The sequence below is a fragment of the Ictalurus punctatus genome, chromosome 2, assembly GCF_001660625.3.
Source record: "Ictalurus punctatus breed USDA103 chromosome 2, Coco_2.0, whole genome shotgun sequence".
Lineage (NCBI taxonomy): Eukaryota > Metazoa > Chordata > Actinopteri > Siluriformes > Ictaluridae > Ictalurus > Ictalurus punctatus.
The window spans coordinates 38,183,382-38,206,540 of NC_030417.2; the positions used below are offsets into that span (position 1 = coordinate 38,183,382).

Below are 23,159 nucleotides of genomic sequence, written 5' to 3' on the forward strand. Positions count from 1 at the left end.
GCCGGTCATCATGACTTTCTGGCTTCACACAGGTCAGAATTTGTATTAATATTTCAAATTAATTTGCATTTTTCTGTTTGTCTTGTAAGGTAACTTACGACTTGCAGGTGGCACTGACTCCTGCTCTGGTAGAGTGGAGATCCTGTACAATAGCCAGTGGGGAACAGTGTGTGATGATGACTGGGACATGAATGATGCAGAGGTGGTGTGTAGACAGCTTGGATGTGGTAAAGCCCTCAGTGCCAATCAGAATGCCTTCTCTGATTTGGGAAGGGGCCCAATATGGCTGGATGATGTTCAGTGTTCTGGAAATGAAAGCGTCATCACTCAGTGCTCTCATAATGGATTTAACTTACACGACTGTGACCATACTGACGGTGCTGGTGTTACTTGCTCAGGTTAAAAAAAAGTACTTTTTATTATGGCGCTGTCATCTATGTGATGATTTTGCATTGTATGATTTTTTTTGTAGTTTCATCGTGATCAAATTTACTTCTGGCTTAACTAACATTAGCGCTAGAACTATTTCTTAAAATACCTAATACCTAAAAACCAAAATGATACCCAGTCTGCTGCCAAAACCATTTTCCTTGCATTTGCCCAGGACAAGTTTCATCATATGAAGTTTTGAATGAGGTTTTTATTTTCTCCTGAGAACCAAGGAGTCCTGCCCCTTCACTCTCCATGCAGTATCAACAGCAAGAATTTAAACTATTCTTTCCCATTTGAGGTTGAAAATATCCCACACACAGACAAAACACTGACTCTCAAAATTCTTAAGGTTTTCTTTTCTAATAATCCTATGCTTTTACTTTTATTTTACAAACTAATTACCCAATTTGTAGCCTTTTAAAGTCTGCTTACCCCAACAAGTGAACAAGGACAAAATGACATTCAAAGATTTCATTCCAGTTCCACTGAAAGCCACTCTGCTCACCTTGAAATTTATAATCTATTAATGGGGGAAAAATATATATACTATTTTATACTATTAAAGTATTTTAAAAAATCTAATTTTACAGTAAGAAATGCTAAAGATCACTTTTATTATCAGCATTATCTACATCTCATGTCTCTCTCTCCTCATATGAGATGGAAGTCACTTGTGATGTTTTCACTCGCTCATCTTCACTTTATCATTATGTAAAGTTCATTGTTGATTTATATCAAAGACCTGACATCATTTTTCAGAAAAAAATAGCAATGGCAGAAATGGAATCACTAGTCCAGGTGTTTGTCAGTGTTGTAGCGAGATTAATTATCATTCATTAATATTAATTTGCATTTTTTGTTTGTCTTGTAAGGTAACATACGACTTGCAGGTGGCACTGACTCCTGCTCTGGTAGAGTGGAGATCCTGTACAATAGCCAGTGGGGAACGGTGTGTGATGATGACTGGGACATGAATGATGCAGAGGTGGTGTGTAGACAGCTTGGATGTGGTAAAGCCCTCAATGCCAATCAAATTGCCCACTTTGGCTTGGAAGGTGGCCCAATATGGCTGGATAATGTTCAGTGTTCTGGAAATGAAAGCAACATCACACAGTGCTCTCATAATGGATATGGAGAACACGACTGTGACCATACTGAAGATGCTGGTGTTACTTGCTCAGGTACAAAAAAAAAAGTATTTCATCTTATGGCCCTTTCATCTATGTGATGATTTTGCATTGTATGTAAATTTTAGTGGTTTGTAAACATGACAACTTTTAGTAGGGTGATTCCATGATTTGGGTGCCATGTGTGTCCCACTGATTATATTTAACCAGATTCAAAAGGGAACCCTTTTGGGTTCCCATATCCTTCTGGGTGACACTGCATAGTGCAATTATACAGTAAGCCTCCCACAGTTGTATACTATGTCAAAAGTAAAGTCTTGAAAAGATGTGTGTTATAAGCAATCAGGGTCTTTTACAAATGCAGAAGAGATTTTTAGCTTGTGAAGTTGGATGAATGGGTGAGACTTGGGCATAAATTGTTTTTGGTAAGTGCAATCTGAAGTTCCTGATAATCCGTGTTGTTTTCTAGTGAACTTGCAGCAGACCAGTATCTCCTTCAGTGCTGCTGATAGATGGTTCCACTGGGAGTCTGATGGACCAGAAGTAACAAGAGGCTATGGCTTCTCCATCATCTGCTCCACTGAACGTCAGTATCCAGGAGGTTCCTTTCACTTGAAGATCATTGAATCCAACCTCACCAGGACTCAGTTGGCTGTTAACCACTCAGCCGTCTTCCATTTTCCTGAGGCAGATTTTGTCCATCAGGGAAACTACAGCTGTACTTATGAAGTTAACGTGTCTTCACGCACCTTTACCTCCACTACCACTGAGTTGCTGGAAATCACTGTGAAAGGTATAGCAAAATGAACTCATTCTGCCTTTTGTGTTCTGCAGTTTAGAGAGTAAAATTCTTGATGATGATGATGATGATGATGATTTCTCTCCCAGCATCTCTTGCTCCCTACATTGGTGTCGGAGTAACAGCAGGACTGCTCTTCATTTTAGTTCTAGTCATCATTTGCTTTGTAAAGACACAGAAAAGACAAAAATCTCAGATGGATAAGAAGAAGGAAACACAGCGTGAGTTGCGAAAGTTATTTAAAAGTTTAAAAACTTACTAAAGAAATAACTAAATGGTTTTATACCACAGCGGTGCTGAATTCTTGATTCTGCTCTGAAGGTGTTGGATTAATGTACAGTGTCTTATATACTATATATGCTCATGCTTATATATTATCCACTCTATACTGTTATTTAAAGAAAGGAAAATATATGATTGTTGATATGCTCTGTGAGGAGATCTACCTTTTATGGAAGAAGTCTCCAGTGTCAGCACTTTGTAACAGTCCAAGTTAAAGGTGTAAGTGTAGTTTTCAGAAACAGGAATGTATTTAGGACCAAGGAGGGAGGGAACGACTTTTACATTCTTATCCAGAGCGACTTACATTTCTCTAATTTATACAACTGAGGATTTGATTTGATTTAAGGGCCTTGCTCACGGGCCTAGCAGTGGCAGCTTGGTAGTGCTAGGATTTGAACACATGACCTTCCAAGCCGTAGTCCAACGTCTTAACCACTGAGCTACCACTGACCCCATTATACGTATAAAATTTGACATACGTAAATGTGTTACTATAATCAAATTAACTGTATGAAGTGTCACTCTAAAATACATTTAATATTTTTTTTTAAATGTAATCATTGGCAAGTTGCTGTGGTATAAGAGGAATGAATCATTCTGGGATATGTTATTAAAGCACTAATTCAACTTCAGGGTAGTAACAGTAACTCCACTTCATCACACCACCCCATTATTGATTATTTTACTATAACAACAGGACAACATGGAGCGCTTTTTAACTTACTTTAATTCTTGCTGAACCTTGATATGCAAATAACCTCAAAACTTGTGTGTATTTTGTCCCAATTATTTTATAGGTGCCCAAAACACATACCCCCAAGGAGAGACCGAGGAAGACAGCGAACATGGTTATGAAAATGTAGAAACCATTTTCCACCAGAAAGACGATTCAGATGACTCGGATAACGACTACGTTAATGTCGGTGTTCATGAACAAATATGTGAAGTGGACAGTGACTATGAGGATGAAGAAATGTATGAAAACTGGATAGGGTAGTGTAGAGAAGTAAACAATTATGTTATATCTATAGTCTACAAAGAATAAGAAGTTTAAATTGGATTAAATAGTCCATTGGTAAGATGATCTTATTTTCAATTACAGGTGTACTGATTTCAGAATCAGTTTGCTCTTTCCTCATTCTGAACATATAATGCAACTTGCATTTGTTAATGGGTTTATTTCTACCCATTTATATGACTGCTACTTGACATGAAAGTAGCTTAGAGATCAAACACACATCAGTTGTTTTATTTCATTTTTATTGCACCACTGTACAACTTCAATTTTGTTTTCATACTTTTCTGAACTATGTGCATATTGGATGTAGGAACCATCTTAATTCTACCACTTGCTTTATGTCATGTGTAAGAGTGTGTTTTAAGGTGTATGTAAAATCTTGTGATTAATGTTAATGTTGTTATTAGAATTAGGATATTAGGCAGCATGAGTATTATTGTAATTCATTGCTTTAAGTACTTTTTTGATAAAATCAAATTTAAACCAGTGTCCACATTCACATATAATCCGGCGGTAACTGTAACCAACATTAAAACATCCCACAGACTCTTGATCGGATCGAGATCTGGGGAATTTGGAGGCCGAGTCAACACCTTGGACTCTTCATCATATTTCTCAGACCATTCATGAAGTATTTTTGCAGTGTGGCAGGGTGCATTATCCTGCTGAAAGAGGCCACTGTTGCCATGAAGGGGTGTACTTGGTCTGCAAGAATGTTTAGGTTGGTGTTACATGTCAAAGTAACATCCACATGAATGCCAGCAGCCAAGGTTTCTCAGCAGAACATTGCTGAGAATGTTGAGAAAAAATATCTTTAAAAAAAAAAGCCTGTACAGTTCTGGACCAACATCTGTTGAACAGATGAAGATCTACTTGTACCAGAATCATGGGAAGAGGAGAGTTTGGAGAAACAAAGGAACTGCTTACGATCCAAAACATACCACCATATCTGTGAACTTATTATTATTATTATTATTATTATTTTATTTTTTTTTTTTATTATTATTTTTTTTTTTTTATATCCACTGTATAATCTTTATTCTATAATCTTTATTATTCAAATAATATCCTATACTTTAACTTAAGAAAGTAAAACAGCCTGTTACTGGCTAAAGTAACTATATGAGATTTAAGAGTAGCTGTGTATTGTAGATAAAACACATGGAATTACACATACTATTGTTACAAACAATCTTTGGGATGGGAAGTCTTGTTTTGTGTGCATTGTGCCATGTTTGTATGCAGGTCCGAGCTCCTTCCCAGAGTTTCCATACTGCCCTAGACTGCTTGCTCCCGCCTCCCGTGATGACATCAGTAAAAGGCAATCATATTTAAAGAGGAAGAGGAGCCGCAAGATGGAGGATGTTGGAGGTGGTTATCTGTGAGGTTGTGTTAGGCGGTTGTGTTAGGCGGTTGTGTTAGGCGGTTGTGTTAGGCGGTTGTGTTAGGCGGTTGTGTTAGGCGGTTGTGTTAGGCGGTTGTGTTAGGCGGTTGTGTTAGGCGGTTGTGTTAGGCGGTTGTGTTAGGCGGTTGTGTTAGGCGGTTGTGTTAGGCGGTTGTGTTGCGCGCCCTTGTTGTTATAGTATTCTTTGTTCTGACTGCTGGTCTGGTTTTGACTTTTGCCTGGTTCTGACTGTGAGTTTGATTGTTCCTGTACCTGTTTGTGTGTATATTCACCACTGTATATGTTTCACTTGGTTAATTAGCAGTAGGGGTGTGGCTGCTATTTCTTTTTGGAGTGGGGTCCTATTTCTGTTTTTGGATTAGGCAGTTAGGGAACTACATTTGTATTTTTGTTTTTCTTTTAGGTTAAAAAAAAAAAAAGCTCTCAACCAAGAGTTCTTTTGTTTATTATTTTGGCCTTGGCCCACCCTGAAGATATGTCTGGTGTTGTTGAATGTACACTTGCCGATTTGTTAATATATCGCAACAAATCTGATCGTGTCTGTTGTTTCTGGTGTCCCTTATTTGGAGGTCTTTCCTTTTGAACTGCAAGCTGGTTACTCTGGCATAACCTAGACTGGATTATAACATGTGGAGGCTAATATGGGATTGATTGTTTATTTTTGGTGAATCAGGTTGTATTGGTGTATTTTGCTTTTTGTGATTATGGCATTTGATTTCATTATGTTTAAGTTGTGTCCTATGCTAGAGGATTTTGATGGGTGCAGGAAGGATGATCTGCTTCTTAGTGGAGGTTGATGCAGGTCTTGAACAGTATCGGGCTGGTGTAGTGGACCCCGGTTGGTAACTAGCACTAAAAGGGCTTGAGATCGTGATTAAGCAACAACAGTACCAGACACAGCTACTGTTTGGGGGCTGTATGCTGATGGGCGAAGGCTCGACCTAGCAGCTCATCAGTGGAAGCTGGTGCCGCTGCCACGGAAGTTTAGCTCCCCAAGAGTAACCTCCCCATATCCCGTTGATGCTGAGCACTCCAGCCTGCTGCAGTGCCGTCCTCATCGGTGAGTCCTCCTGCCTTTGACGTTAGCCGACATATTGGGCTAGTGTCTGTATTTCGAGAAGAGGAAGTAGATGCTTATTTTGCTGTATTCAAGAGAATAGCCACATTACATTGGCCAAAAAGCTTGTGGATGTTATTGCAGTGTAAACTATCTGGTAAAGCCCAAGAAGAGTGTTCTGCCTTTACATTAGAACAGAGTTTAGAGTACGACACTGTTAAGGCTACAGTTCTGTGCATATGAGTGTGTGCCAGAAGCTTACTGGCAAAATTTTAGGTCATTAATTCAATGCATCAAACCTATGTGGAATTTGTTTCCTAGTTATTTGTATTTTGATACTTTTGACCTCTTACATTTGATAACTTATTTATTCTATACTTTAAATTGTGCTTGTTCATTCGGATTCCATGTCGCTCAGAGTCTCGTGCCGGCCGTGTACTTGGATCTCACGATCAAACACTCCAATCTTGGTCATTAGCCAGATGTAATTGACTAATACTATTTGGATGACTGCCCATGCTTGCTTTTTCTAAAAAGTACTTTTAGTCCACTTGGATAGTAACACTTAGTTATAGTAACATTATTTAAAGCCAGAGGTCATGATCACTAAAATCTAGAGGTAGACCAATGATATCTGAGTAAAATTAGCTTTATTTAATCATGCCATAGTTTCCCATGTACACATTAACTATAAGATTACTGTAATCAAAGGTTTACACTTTCAGATCAACATTGTTGTCCTAAACAGAAATTTCCTATCGAGCCTGTACACTTAACTTAAAGCCAAGTTGTTAGCCTGGACTCTAACATCTCAGTTGGTGTGCCCTAATGCCCCACCTGAACCTGGATTTTAGCCTGTACTAACCTGGTCACAGATTTGTGGTAACAAGGACTTAATGTAATCTACTAGAGACAGTAATTTCAGAATATAATCAAATCTAATTTATTTAACCAGGTACAAACCCATCCAAATCCAATACTACTATTAATAATAGAGAGAATTGTATTCAACATCATTTCAGTCTTTGCAAGGTGGGTAGTTGTAGTGGGCTGAGAGCCAGTGCTGTATCGGTCGATGTCCATAAGGATCTGATGTAGCAGCTCTGGATTGTGTATCAGCTGATCGTGTATAAGAAACTACTCAAGGCCCTTTTAATGAATAATAAACAGACAAAATTATTTTATCTGACTCACTATGTGGAACAGGGGAAGTACAGTGGTGGTAGTGTCGTTTTATTTATTTATTTTTTATTCATTTTTTTTTCTTTTTTTTGGCACACTTGACCCTAACTGCACCTCTGGAATACAAAGACATTTCATCATTTGCAAATGTACACAATCATTTAACAGGACTCTGTTAAATGACTTTTCAAACTGTATGCTGTGACAACAGTTCATAAAATAACACTGTCAACAGCTGCATAATTTCCATTACCAGGAGGTACAGCATCACTGGGCCCAGCCATACAGCTGAGGTCTAAATATTGGAAGACAGCATAAGAAACAATAACTGCACTGATCTGTCATCATACATTTGATTTTACATTAAAAAGTTTGGAGATCATGGTTAAAACATACCATTCTCTTCAACATCACTACATTCCTGAGATTTTGGTGCAAATCTGCTATCCATGGAGAAGAGATGCTCTGTATCTATAAAACATGAAAGCAAACAGGACAAATCTTTATAATTAAACTGCTGTCGGATTTTACTATTTAACAAGATGTTCATTTGCAATGAGTGCTTATTACCAGGGGCTTTTTTTGTTTGTTTTTTTAACTCCAGTCCTTGAAGCCAACCATCCTGTAGACTTTCAGGGTTTTGCTACTCCTAACATATCAGTTCCAGCTTATGGGCTCATTATCAAACATTCCATGCTTACATGTGCTGTAAGTATGGAAAATGTTTAACTTGCAAAACAGTGGACTTCCAGGACTGAAGCTGAAATGCCGCTTTCCAAGGAACCCTACTGCCTGTTGTCTTTATACTCACCATCCAGGTTCAAGTCTTTCATCAAGAGACTTTCCCTTGTAAGAGGAAACTCCTTGCTCAATAGCAATTTGCTCGTTTTTGGCATTTGAAGGGTATCTTCCGAAAGTCTATAGTACTCCCTGTGGATGTGGATATCATGCCCCATAAATTTTGCCACCTGGTCCTTTTTTCTTTTCTTTTTTTTTTTTTAAGTTCATGATCTGACAAAGTTGCCACTTGTTTGCGTAGCTTTGTGAGATGCTCAGGGAATTTTGCTTCACAGGCATTTGAAAATTTGCTAAGACAGTCTGATCCTTTGTGTGTCAGCCTTGATTCTGGCAAACATGTAAGGGTTTGTTATTGGTACACCACCTCTTGATCTGTATTTTATTAGTATGTGAAGGGATAAACACGTTCTGTCGGTGAGCAAGACCGGTACTTTGTGGCCACTCTCTCCTCTTATTAACGCTTGTGAACTTTTCACTTAAATATTGTTCTAGCTTGGAAAAAATCTGTAAGACCTCAGGATTCATTGGAGCTTTTTTCGTTTCTGGTATGTTCCTATTAACAGGTTTCCAGCTTCACCCTCTCGCCTCCTATTAAACAATATTTTTTTTGTACTATAACACTTTCTGAAAAATTTCTCCATGCCACAGGATCTGAGCTCTTGGTAGTTCTTTCGACTGGTCTTCCAAAACTTTAGTGTTTGTGCAACCTGATAACATCTTCAGTCAGTGGCAGAACAGCAGCCTTGTTCCATTTGTTTTGTTCAAGGTTGATTCTAGCTCTTTGAGACAAATGTGTTCCAGTCAGAGTCAAGCAACCTGACAATTCTTGGCCTTCTGTCCTGCCTCACGGTCTTCCTTCATCAGACTCTCACCTGTCACATTTTTGCAGACTTTCTTGAGGATGGACCCAATTTTACAAGCTAGAGATGGGGTGTCGTCCCCTTTTTTTTTTTTTTTTTTTTTTTTTTTTTTAAATTGATCAAACCCACTTGCTTCCTTTGCTGCCGATACTGCTAGCTGAAATCTTGTTTGCACACAAACATCCACTAGACGTTGTACAGCAGGGTTAAGCTTTCTTTACTGCCAGCATAAACCTCCCCAACTCTCTCATTTTCTGACTGATTTAACTGTGCTGCGATTTGTCCTGTCCGTGGAGCTCAAACATCATTTCTCCATATTTTATAGATGGAGATGTCTGACCTCACCTGATTAGTGATGTCATCTCAACTCATGTTCAGAATGATGCATTTACAACCTTCAGACACTGCAGGTTTACATGGTATACTTCGAGACGCTGTAGCTTGCACTCTCTTCCGTTTCCTTGAAATCTTGTCCCTTTCTGCAGTTTTGAAATATATTAAGTTATGCTTCCACAATTCCTTTCTTTTAAAAAAATCCATGGCAATCCCGACATGGCAGGAAGTCTTGCCAACTAGTGTTTTTTGTTGGCTGCCTCAGTCACAATTTCCCCACTACCTTTATTTAGGATTTCAATACTGTATTGGAAATTTCCTTTTTTTCCCTAGTTCAAATATCATCGTGCCTTTGTCCCCCTTAGTTTTTTATTATGCTTGTGCTACTTCATTTTCTTTGGCATGTTTTCGCTCAAGGTGTCTTGCCAATTTGCTTTGCCCTGTACCACAGTATACACGTTTTTCTTATCCCACCTCTTAACATTCACTTTCCCATTGTCTGACATACCATAATGTATGGACTTTTGGGCATTTTTGAGTCTTTCCTTCACAAGTGCTGTCACGGTTCAGATGGACAGCATCAGTCAGTGGTAGTGAATATGGAACATTTTCACTACCACTTGTGTCCTGATGACAGATCAGTGCTCCCAATTTCAACAATGGCATCTTCAATCCCTACTTCCTGTAAAATCAAACGTTTGACTATAATAAACATAATTACAAATACAGAATTATGTTGTGCTATTTAATACCAGTAACTCCATCTGGATCTATACATGTATACTACAATAGTGAGTTTCAAGCATTATAAACAGCAAGAGTTTCATACCGTGTTAGCCTCGTCTCCATTTCCCTCCATGACCTAATAATAATTTTTTATTATTATTATTATTATTATTATTATTATTATTATTATGTCTTAGGCACAAGATCAATGCAACACTGGCTCAGGGAATGTAAAAGGCATAAAAACAAATACTACTGTACTATGTTTACAAACTACTGGAAAACAAGCCAATTTAGTTCTTATTAGTCAAGCCATAAATGACATAATACTAATAATGCAGTATTCATAATTCTTAACACTGCATTCCAATAAAATTCAAAACATAATACAAAATGAGTCAACATTTGCATACCTGGTAGAGGGGGGAACTACACACAATGGTGTGGGAGATCTTGTCTACAGATTCCACGAAACTTTGGCCAGCTCTCCCCTGAATACTCAGAATGCTCTGTGGGGCCACCAAATGGCGTTTGTGATAATTTGATGTTTGTGGAAGGATGTACCTTATTTACATACAGGAGGTAATTTGAGAGAGGGACTCTGAGAGGGTATGCCTTTAACAGCATGTAATATTTTAATTTAAACTGCTGTTGATAAATGAGAACATATTTATCCAGTCGCATTGAGACCTTTTTGTATAATACCGTAAAGATGTATAGCTGACATGTTATTTGCATTAAAACATGTTATGTGATGCATATAGACTTTGGGTGTGATTAGGGTGATCTTGACAGAGAGAAGGGTGTGAGGAGAGGAAGGAGGAAACAGTGTAGTGACGCTTTCCTAGTTTTTACTCAGCATGATGTGTTGATTCAAATGGAGATGCTAATTCTGTGAAGTTGAGTATTTGTTTTCGTAGCAGTTCTCTGTTCTCAGAGTAGTTCTCTCGAGGTTCAGACATCTTGTCACCAGCCTAACACTTTCCTTGTTCAGTCTATTTATTATACTTCCTGACTTCATTTCTGGGGTTAATTTTGGTACTTCAATAGATCTTGTTATAGTCTGTTTCGGGCTTCGGTGACATGGTTCTTCAGGTCTTTGAAGAGAGGCTCGATGACTAGTTTTCTCCGTGGCCTGCACTCTAATGCAACTGTGGCATCATCACTATCGTGCTCTCTGAGGTAAACACTTCATCTAATGCTCCTTGTTTAACAGCAGCCACAGAGAACCCTGCATTATCACAGCAATCTTCAAGCGCAGATATGTAATTGTTACCAGTTTGGAGCTTCTTTTGAAGCTCATCAATTTGTGGCCATTGCCTCATTCCGTCTTGCCCAACCTTTTCTCATATGTGAATGCTTCTACTTGTGCTCTTAATTTTTGTAACTTGTCCAATTGTGATTTTTCAATTTCTTTAATGTTTGTGATGTTCGCCAGTTTTGTCTGCTTCAGACCTGAACAGACCATTCAAGTTAGAAGTTCATGCCGGTAGCACGGGTGCAGGAGCAGTGCTTCTACAAGATGACGATCAGGGGATGGAACACCCAGCTGGTTATTTCTAAGAAGTTCTTAAAACATCAGCTTGCCTATAGCACCATTGGAAAAAGAAGCTCTTGCCCTATTACTAGCCATCTAACATTTTGAAGTTTATCTTGGTGATAGTGCCACTCCCGTTCAAGACTTTACTGACCGTAACCCCTAGTCTTTTTACACTATGTGTAATACAAATCAAAGGCTCATGTGATGGTCTCTTATTGTGCAAGGGTTTAATTTCGTGATTGCCCAAAATGTGATTGCTGATGTACTATCATGAGCTTGATTTTCTTGGGGGGTGTTACAACCTGCTAATCTTTGAGATGGGGTTTTTTGTTTGTTTTTTTTGTGGGAGGCATTGTGCCTTGTGTGTGTACAGGTCCGAACTCCCTCCCAGAGTTTCCAGCCTGCCCTAGCCTGCCTTGCTCCTGCCTCCCATCACTGAATGGTGACCACGTTTAAAGAGGAGAAGAGAGAGGGGAGGATGTTGGAGATGGTTATGTGTAATTTGGTGTTGGGAAATTGTTTTAGTAGCCCTTGTACCTATATAATTGTGTTCTGATTGCTGTTCTGGTTTTGACTTTTGCCTGGTTCTGACTGAGTTTGGTTATCCCTGTACCTGTTTGTGTCACCACTGTATGTTTCACTCGCTTGCCGGCAGTATGGATGTGGCTGCCATTTTCTTTTGGGAGAGGGGTCCTTTTTGTCTCTGTTTTTGGCTTAGGGAGTTAGTAGATTTTGTAATTTTTATTTTAGGTAAACTAGCTCTCTAACAAACAATTCTTTGGTTTATTATTTTGGCCTTGGCCCACCCTGAAGATATGCCTGGTGTTATGTTCTGTGTACAGTTACATGTACACTTCTGTTTCACAATATACCACAACTTCTTCTGTTGAAACCTGTTGGTGTTTGTTCCTGGCTTCCCTTATTTAGAGCTCATTTCCTTTGAATCACAAGCTGAAACCTGTTGGTGTTTGTTCCTGGCTTCCCTTATTTAGAGTTCATTTCCTTTGAATCACAAGCTGGTTACTCTGTGCAGCCTAATCTAGACTTGGTCATAACCTTAATCATGACAGTAAATTATAATTAAATTGCTTTATTGGATTTATTTTTGTCATGGTTTTTAAATAAAATTTGAACCCATGAAATTAGATTTTTTTTTTTTTTTTCTTAGTCATGTCATCTGGCTAAATGTTATACATGAGAAATTGTTACATAATGATGACATGTAAATATGTTAACACTTACATTTACAGCATTTTGCCTTCACCCTTATCCAGGGCAACTTACATTCATTTCATTTATGCCACTGAGTGGTTGAAGCCCTTACTCAAGCGCCCAGCAGTGACAGCTTGACAGTGCTGGAGTTTAAATGCTCAATCTCACAAGTCCAACATCCTACCCACTAAGCTACTACTGCTCTGGTGGTGAAAAATGCCCTGGGAACCACTTTTCTCAGGCCTCTAGGTAAATCTGTTCCCTGTGTTCTCAGTGTACAAGACTGATCTATAGATGGAAGTTGTTCTACATAAGGCTGACTGTGAAATACACCACCAGCATCACTGTAGTGCTTTTTAAATCCTCAGAAGGTAATATACCACTTCTCTCAGACTTGCTGAATGAAGCTACTTTTTATAGGTGCACTTCTCATGAGTAGGTCCTAGTGCATAACAGATGTTTAGCCTAAAATAATAAGACTACTAATTGTGCAGTGCAATATACTTTATTTCTGTCTGCAATAAAACATAAGGTGCTGTGACAAAAATGACTAATAATAAATGACCATCTGAAAAGAGGATGCCCCTGAAGAACTAGGCATTTACAGTTCTACCTGGGACATATTAGACTCGGAAAACAGGGCCAAGGCTAGAATTAGCAGGTACACCTGGCAACACTTGAGCAATAAAACCTCTGAAAACAATACATTCTATACTTTAAAGCCTCTATTTCATTGCAAATGCTCTAGCAAACAACGTGAAATGTATCTTATGTTGATGGGAAGTAGGTAACAGACACGCGATGATAAAGCACACACTGTCTGCTCAACGCAGCAACCGGAGAAAACGTGGTGATTTCGCGCATGCGCGCTGAAGTGGAAACAGGGGGACAGCTCTCCGGAACACCGCCAACTCTGAGGCTGAGACTGCCATCTAGTGGTAGCTGCTTATTGAAAAAATAATCAACACCTTAAGACACTGTTACCTAATCCTGCAACATAAGGGGCAATGTTTGGGGTACTCCAAGACCAGGATCATGAAATATGAGAATCAAGAATCAATCAAGACTAGTTCAGGTATGCTTAAAGCCGATTTATACTCCTGCATCGGACTACACTGTAGCCTACGCGGCTGTTTGCATATGTAGTTCTGCGTTGGTGTCTGCGTCGCCGCTAGGTGGCGGTGTTAACACTAAGCGCAGCTAAAGACGTTTGTTTACCTCTGTACATGTAGAGTCGGTGCATAGATCGCTACTTTTATCGAAATTAGTTAATAAACAATTATTCGAATCTCTGTTAAATATATTTGCCAGGTTATGACCGGTATTGTTGTTATATGGATAAATAAATGTATTATGAACGTTTTTTTGCCACCTTGTGGAACACCTAAATAGTGCAAAAGAATGAAATGCGCATGTGTGACCTCCGTGTGAAAAATCAAGCGGTGTGCGTACAGTACGTGCGTACTCTGCTGATGATGAAATTTGCGTCACGCACTGTACGCTGTTCCTAGCGTACGCGTAAAAAGTGAAGCATATTGCGCATGCGCACGTCAATATTGCGTAATTTTTGTCACGTTGATTAACACGCCCATAATTTTTTAATACTTGTGCGTGCACCAGGAATCTGATAAGGTATTTTGTACGGAGTCCCTAAAGGGACATGTTGGTGGGGAAAAATTGTAATGAGAGAAAACAGTTTTTTAAAAAGCTTTTGCGTTCAAAAGCTTCGATTTATTTTTCCCACATCCCAATTTTTTCCCACCACCATGTCCCTTTAGGCGCTCCGTAATTTTGCACTGTAAAATCATCCTACCCACGGAGTCCCAAATCTTTCCCCATGTCCCCATGAGTTCCCTCCAGGTTCTCTTGCCTGTAGGTGGATTGTCTGTGCTAAATGTGACTCTAGGAGTGAATGGGTATACGTGAATGTGTGTGCATGGTGCGCTGTGCTGGAATGGCATCCAATCCTGGGTGTATTCCATCCTCACACCCAGTGTTCCTAGGGTAGGCTCACTGGGGTAGGATGAGTGAATGAATAAATTACACTAATATATATATATATATATATATATATATATATATATATATATATATATATATATATATATATATATATATATATATATATATATATTATTTTTTTAAAATAATAAATTAAGTGATGCATGTTCAATATTACACCACACGGGGGCAGCAGAGCAACATGCCAAATAGATGCCTTACTGTCTAGTAATCTCTGAACTGGTTCTTGACCTGCAGTTTCTATACTCAAGCAAGGCAATAAATAATATGCCAGGATTAGTTAGCTCGGAGAAATTTAGAAAAAGCTTATGTAAGAATTTCTGCTCTATCAAGTAGGGGCACAACTACATATTTTTGGCATATAAATACACACCCCTGACTGTATATATTCTTGACAGGTTAATGTATTTTTCCCTGAATACTCTGGGCCTTGTGAAATATCCTCATCTTCCCAAGGAACACCTGTGGTCGGTCCTTACTACCAAGTAGACTATTTTTAATATAGTGTTATACTATGGCATATAATACACAGTTAATGCAGTGGAACGAGATTCTGGTGAACAGTGGAATGACTTTATTGTATAAGATCTTCAGGTACACTCTCTGTATCTTGTAGACTCATTTGTTAGGATTTCCCCCATTTTATTTAATTCCCACTCATCCTGTGCACAGTATCTCCAAATACCCTCAGTGTCCACTTTATTAGGAACACCTGTACACCTGCTCATCGATGCCAATCATGTGTCAGCAGCGCAATGCAAAAAAAAAGAAAAAAGACTCATAAGGATACATGTCAAAAGCTGAACAATACTCATCCTAATAGATCACACTATTCTCCTTGATAGATTACAAAATGTTGTTGGCATTAAGGTAAAGGTCCTCTCCTGGCTCAGGTCTTATTTGACTGATCAAATGGAGAGTTCTCTATGCATACGGAGATAAAGTTTGGTGTTCCACAAGGTTCTGTTTTAGGCCCACTGCTCTTTACTTTATATATGCTACCTCTAGGTCAAATTATTCGTAAACATGGAATTAGCTTCCACTGTTATGCTGATGATACACAGTTGTATGTTTCACCGAAGCCAGAGGACAGACAGCAGCTTAGTAAAGTTGAGGATTGTGTAAAGGACATTAGACGGTGGATGTTTATTTACTTTCTCTTACTTAATTCTGATAAGACAGAAATACTTGTACTAGGACCACGTGTAGCTAGAAGTAAGCTTTCTGATCACATGGTTACTCTGGATGGTCTTTCTGTTTCATCATGTGCAGCAGTAAAAGACCTTGCAGTGATTATTGACTCCAGTCTATCATCTGATGCTCATTTAGATAATATTACTATGATAGTCTTCTTTCATCTCAGAAATATTCCTAAGATAAGAAATATATTGTCACTACATGATGCAGAAATACTAGTTCATGCTTTCGTCACCTCTAGACTAAATTACTTTAATGCCTTACTGTCTGGATGTCCCAGTAGGAGCATAAACAAATTCCAGTTAGTCCAGAATGCAGCTGCTAGAGTCCTAACTAGAACCAGAAGATACGACACATCACCCCGATCTTATCCACACTGCATTGGCTCCCAGTGAAATCTCGCATTGATTATAAAATACTATTATTAACCTATAAAGCACTAAATGGTCTCGCGCCACAGTATCTAAGCGATCTTTTGGTTTTCTATGATCCGCCACGCCTACTTAGATCAAAAGATGCAGGCTATCTGACGATACCTCGAATAGTGAAGGCTACAGCAGGGGGAAGAGCTTTCTCTTATAGAGCCCCACAGTTATGGAACAGTCTTCCTATTAGTGTTCGGGACTCAGACACAGTCTCAGTGTTTAAGTCTAGGCTTAAAACGTGTTTGTTTACTCAAGCTTACCCTGACTAGACTTTCTGTTACGCTAAGCACAGTCCTAATAATCTTTTCTCTCCCTCTCTCCTTCTGCCGAGCCACACACGATTTTATGGAGATACTAGAGATCCTGATCCTCTCTGCTCTCCGGACCTGCCTGATCCGTCTCGGATGTCCTGCCTCTGGATGGAGCTCTCATCTACTCCAATTCCAGCTTGCTGGGACTACGGCTGCTTCTAAGACCAAACAGACTTCATATAAATCCATAATGAACTTTTTCATACTATCTGTTGTTCCCCAGATGAGGACGGGTTCCCTTCTGAGTCGGGTTCCTCTCAAGGTTTCTTCCTCTTATCATCTTAGGGAGTTTTTCCTCCTCTTTCACCACCGGCTCGCTCAGTTGTGATAAATCTGTATACCGTGTTTATATATTTCTGTGAAGCTGCTTTGAGACCATGTCTATTGTAAAAAGCGCTATACAAATAAAATTGAATTGAATTGAAATTAATCCTAATTTTTTACTACTTGGGCGTGGAAAGCTAGCAGTAATGAGAACTGTTTACGGTCACATTCTTACGAAGCCAGTTAGCACCAGCGATCATCTTTGTTAGCATTTTTCATGGAAAGGTTAGGCTATATACGGGGCATGCGTCACTGATTAGTGAACCATTTCAAAATGATTTGACTGGTGTAAAATATATATATATTTTTCATCATTTTTACTTTATTTTCTTTACATTTATCTGTTTATTGGTGCTTTTTTTGTTTTTTTTGCACTGTAAAATCATCCTAACTGTTTATTTTATACTGGTAGGACAACCTGATAGGGTATTTCACACAGGTGTTAGGTGTATTTCGCACTTAGGTGTTCCTTTTAGCCCAAAACAGAGACAACTTGGGTGTTAAGATCTCAACAGTGTGTTTTACTAGTGTAGAGATACAGACTGGGGACGAAGAAAAACCAATGGTAATGTTGCATTATAGGAGACATTTGTTTGTTTTTTGCTGCCATGGTTTGTTTGTACTTGTCCCCTTAGAGCAACGCGTCACTGCAAATCAACACCATCGTTCTACTGCCTGATCACCTCGGAACATTTCTGTCCTAATGGGCATGGTATCTATTGGACAATTCCACCCAATCCAGGACTTTTTGAATGGTTTGATGAGGATGAAAATGATGTAAATTATACACTATGGCCTTCTCAGTCAACACATCTCAATACAATTTAACCTTTGTGCAAGATTTTGCAGCAATGTTCAGACAGTTCCCCTGACACCTTACTAACAAACCTTATGTTGCAGCTGTTTTTTTTTTTTTTTTTAAATCGCCACCCTTCTGCAAGATGGCTAGATATTAGTTGAGAGGAAGTACCAAAACGAAGTAGGTCTCTTTTGACAGTTCAGACACACTGTGAACTTGATAGGTTTGTCTTTCACATGTGGTTTGGGGTGTTTTTCAAACATGGCATACTATATACACAGTACAGCAAAAAAATGTTTCATCTCATGATTTCAAGAACAGCAAATATAAAAAGGACTTTCCCATCTCTGGCAGTGTACATTTGTCAGAATTCCTCCTCTATTCCCCATGTGCTGTGCAAGAATGTATAAACAGCTCATTAGCAAGCCCGTCATGCCATCAGACTCGGTGGTAGAACCGAGGGTTTAGGAAATAATGCAGTAAATACACACTCAAAGAAGTGTTGCTTTGACAAAGATAGACCAGAGAAGTGTTTATGACCGTCTATAAGTGCTGATTGCTGTGTGTTACTGATTACTGTCTTTCATTAACAGGAAATGGTCAAAAGATAAACTCCACCATTTGCACCTCATAGAAAAAAAAACAACAGCATGACGTCATGAACTTCACTGTGAGAAGATCGCAGTAGAAAACACTGAACGACGCCTCAGGCACCAGGATGCTAAGACTTTGTCTTGCTCTAATGCTCGGTAAATTCAACAAGTTTATCAATAACTGGTATTTTGGATTAATTTTAGACTTATTGTATTATTTCCACACTTTATATGTAAGTTGTATGTGTGTGTGTGTATATATATGTATATAAGTGTATATTTTTAGTTAAATAGATACAGCACAGAAGGTTGCATGAAAATTGCTCAGGATTGTGACACAATTATTATTTTGAGACGTTTGAGATTTGCCCATTTAAAAAAAAAAAAAAAAAAAAAAAAAATGAATCTGTGGATTTATTCACTTCTTGTTTGAGGAACTGTTGATAATCAGAGAAAAATCTTTTACATTCAGTGCATAGAGTACCTTACTGTGAACCGATGGGCTTCGTAGATCGGGGATTTGAAATGTCAAGTTTATAATGGGTTAAAAAGTGCCTCGTCCTGTCAGTTATATTGACAGGTCATGTGACTTTGAAGAGCCGATCTGTGAACTGATGTAAGTGGGTTCGACTGTCTACCAATTTGAAATGATGCTTTTATAACACATCAGAATAGCCTCGTGGCTCAGTGATATTGACAGATCTTGTGAGTTCTTGTGAAGAGAATATACTTTAATATTCTGTGGTAAAATGAATTCATATCTATTGTGAGCATAGAGTAGGTCACTGCGAACTGACACGACGGGGTTTGAGTCATCTGTAAGCTGGAGTAATATTTTGGTGTCGGAGACTAACAATAATGCCATAGAATAATACTACTAATAATAAGTTTCTTAAAAGATGTTTTTAGTAAATGTATTTTTATTTGATTTAATGTTTTAGTGTCTCTAATCATTTAGCCTGTTTACTCATACTGGATTAGGATCTTCTGGAGTTTCTCCAGCCTGGTTAGAGCTTGTTCCAGGCAGAGACTTTGGTACACCATTATGCTCTCCAAAGCTGGGTGCTGATCATTTTGAATCAAGTGTTGTTTGTTGTTGTTTTTGTATGTTTGGGTTGTTTTTTGTTGTTGTTAATGAATAGAGGAAAAAGCCTTTTAAGTAAGGAATAAAACACTGAAAATGAATCCATCTTTATTGTGAGCATAGAGTAGGTCCGTATGAGCTGATCATATGAGGATCTGAGTGGGTTTGACTGTCTACCAATTTGAAATGTCCATTTTATAACGGATTAAAAAGTGCCACTTGTCTCAATTGTGAAATATTTGTAATAATTTATATTTTCTCTCCATAGTCAGTGTTCTTGGCGCGTCTCTGCTGGCGGGTAAGTGTATTTTTCATTTGAAGAAATTCGATTTACTCTAGAATTTTTCCCAGTGTATCGTTTTTCTGTCTTTATCTGTATGTATTGCTTTCCTAGTTTTTATTTTTATTTTATTTCTCCCATATATTGCTTTCTGTTTTGTGATTTTGTTTTGTATTTGTATTCTCTATTCTTTCTCTTTTTTTAAAAAAAAAAAAAGTTGATATTATTCATTCCTCTCCCATTTGTTGTTTCCTATTTTGTTTTTTTTTTGTTGTTGTTGTTTGTTTGGGGTTTTTTTTCCCCACAACATGGCTAAGTTAACTGTTTGTCAGTTTGGCTAAGTTAATAAAACATAAAATGCAGCTTCTCGTGTTAGCAAGAAACTCCTCTGTCACAAAGATTTCCTGTGTCAGAAAACGTGCAAACGTGCATTGCACGTTATGTCAATGCTCTGACAAATGTTTTTTGTTTTGTTTTTCTGATTTTTTAAAGTCTCCTCTCAGAATACTTACCATATTAATGAATATACAGTTTTAAAAATCTGTTTAGCACACTAATATAAAATGCTCAGGGAAAATTAATCAAACCTTCTGACCAGTCATATTTGAAAATTCAACTTTAAACTTTTAGTATATTTCAGGCGTAAATAGTTTTGTAACATCTGTAATAATCTTGAGAAGAAAAATGTGTAAGACTTGCATAGGTTACATATTTCTTACTTATTAGACTTGCAGACTCCCACACTGACCCGGATCTCCCCAAACTTTGCGGTCTCACCTGAAGTCCTTCAGTTCAGATGTACGTGTCTCCCTGAAACATTGTTGAAAGGACCTACTGGTCTGAGGTCATTGCTGCTCAGTGAGCAGTGTTTCAGCTGTGACGCTGTGGCCATTTAAACTCAGCCAACCAAACTGGCTTCAGTCCAGAATCAAATTGGCCGAGAGAAGTCTCGCGTCTTGTCCCAGGATGTGTTGACCTGACTGTCACATCTAAAGTGAGCAACACAACTGCTAGCTTTTTACCTGTGCACAACATGTGTATCAGTCAGAAAGGCCTTTGACTAAAAAAAAATCATTTGGGCAAAGTCGCATGTCAAGCTTCAAGGTGCATGCTGAGACCTTTTAGCCAACTTCACATTGCTGGAAAGGTTCTGTTTAAGTGATTTTTTAGACTGAACAAAGTTGACCGTAATCAAGCCTGGGGTGGGGGTAGTCGATTTGAACCCAATTATCAATTCAATTTGGTTCCGTGGTTGATTGAATAACTAAGAGGGCGATTATTTTTTTACTCGGGTCCAGTTGGTGGGGGCACACGGTGGCTTAGTGCTTAACACGTTCGCTTCACACCTCCAGGGTCGGGGGTTCGATTCCCACCGTGGACCTGTGTGTGCGGCGTTTGCATGTTTTCTCAGTTACACCGCTAACACCAAGTAATATTTAGTTCCTGACAGGTTTTTTTGGGGTTTTTTTTAACAAGCACCAGACTATATTTGCTGCTGTGAGTTCTGCTGATTTATTCATTGTCAGTAAGTCACATGGTGACAAGCTTTTATATCTAAAGTTCCTGACAAACCCTGCCTGTTGTTTTCTAGTGAACTTGTAGCAGCCCAGTCTCCTTCAGTGCTGCTGATAGATGGTTCCACTGAGGGTCTGATGGACCAGAAGTGACAAGGGGCTACAGTTTCTCCATCATCTGCTCCACTGAACCTCAGTATACAGGAGGTTCCTTCCACTTGAAGATCATTGAATCCAACCTCACCAGAACTCAGTCGGCTGTTAACCACTCAGCCGTCTTCCGTTTTCTTGAAGCAGATTTTGTCCATCAGGGAAACTACAGCTGTACTTATAAAAATTAACATGTCTTTAACCTCTAATGCCAATTACTTCAATGGCAGCACCATAAAAGGTATAATAAGAAAAACTAGCTCTGTCGTTTTGTGTTCTGCACTTTAGTGTAAATTAAATCTTGATGATGATGATGATGATTTCTCTCTCAGCGTCTCTTCCACTCTACATTGGTGTCGGAGTGACCGCAGGACTGCTCCTCATCTTAGTTCCAGTCATCATTTGCATTGTGAAGGCACAGAAAAGACGAAAATATCAGATGTATATGAAGAAGGAAACACAGCGTGAGTCGCTAAAGACATTTAAAAGTTTTAAAGACGAAAAAAAACATTTTTTTTTATCCCAATATAACACAGCGTAATTCTGATTTGAATTCTGAATCGATTTAATGTTTTTTTTTTAAAGGTGGAAAAAAAAAAAACGCTTTATAATTGTTTTTAAGGTGGCATGTTCTGTAAGGGGATTTACTCTTTATGGAAGGAGTCTCCAGTGTCAGATGCAGGAAAGTCTTCTAGACAGAAGAACGTTGTGGTTTCTCTATACAACAGCCTTTTTTTTTTTCTTTCTTTTTTGTGAGAAGAAAAGACAGGCGTGTGTTTATAGATGCGATAACGTGAGAACAGGAACGAACTTGTTTTCTAGGCAATATTAGACGTTACTATAAATGAAAATAAGTAAAGTAAATCGCAGCGGTGAGAGAAATGAAACACTTTGTGACGTTATAGGAAAATAATCGACTTCAGGTTGGTAACAGTAACTCCACTTAACAACAGCTTGACGCACAACGTGTCCGTCCTTACATATTTTCTTCTTGTTGAACCGTGATATATACAAATAATCTCAAACCCTGGGTGTGTTTTGACACTATCAATCATTTTACAGACGCCGAAGACACCGACGCGAGTCCCCAAGTAGAAGACGAATCAGACGACGTAGACGAGGCAGACGACGCAGACGACGAACCTGATTATGAAAATATGGACACTGTGCCCCACCAGACGCATGATTCAGACGACTCTGATAACGACTACCTTAATGTTGATGTTTGTGGACAGAGAAGCGCTCTCGTAGACAATGACCACGAAGGTGAAGGAATTTATGCAAATTGTTTAGAGTAGTGTGGAGAACTAAACAATCATCCAATGTCCACAGGCCAGAAAGAATAACAAGTTTCAATTGGATAACTCACTTTTTTTCTTTATTAAAGTACTATTTTTGACTTTTAGATTGAAGAATCAGTTTCTTTCCTCGTTCTGAACGGAAAACAATCGGGTCGAGTGCAATTTATTTTAATGTCATGGAGTCTATTTATATTGTAAAATCCAGATTGAATTTAATCCACATTTCATTTTACTGCATTTTTTATTCCCATGTATTAAACTAATTTTGTATAGACTAAATATAATTTATATTGGTTTTTTTAAAAAAAAACAATTATTTTCATGATTTTGATGTTTTGAAAATGTGTGTATTTAAATGGCGCACTTATATAGTGCTTTTATCCAACGC

The 23,159-nt window shown here is 38.4% G+C and overlaps 1 protein-coding gene and 1 long non-coding RNA gene across 2 annotated transcripts in view; both read left to right on the forward strand.

Annotated features, from left to right (window-relative positions):
- The window catches only part of LOC108276075 (deleted in malignant brain tumors 1 protein), a gene marked incomplete at its 5' end in the record, with an annotated part of 21,422 nt that extends 16,572 nt beyond the window's left edge, over positions 1-4,850 (forward strand). The window contains 5 exons of the mRNA XM_053677080.1: positions 90-398; positions 1,305-1,613; positions 2,029-2,352; positions 2,448-2,579; positions 3,438-4,850. Coding sequence (XP_053533055.1) covers positions 90-398; positions 1,305-1,613; positions 2,029-2,352; positions 2,448-2,579; positions 3,438-3,637 — 1,274 coding nt within the window. The remainder of the gene's footprint in view (positions 1-89; positions 399-1,304; positions 1,614-2,028; positions 2,353-2,447; positions 2,580-3,437) is intronic.
- A 10,072-nt stretch (positions 4,851-14,922) lies between these two features.
- LOC128629559 (uncharacterized) lies at positions 14,923-22,875 on the forward strand. The gene is made up of 5 exons (XR_008393936.1): positions 14,923-18,598; positions 19,795-19,824; positions 21,398-21,711; positions 21,803-21,934; positions 22,533-22,875. It is a non-coding gene; the product is annotated as an uncharacterized LOC128629559 (long non-coding RNA).
- The last annotated feature ends 284 nt before the right edge of the window (positions 22,876-23,159 follow it).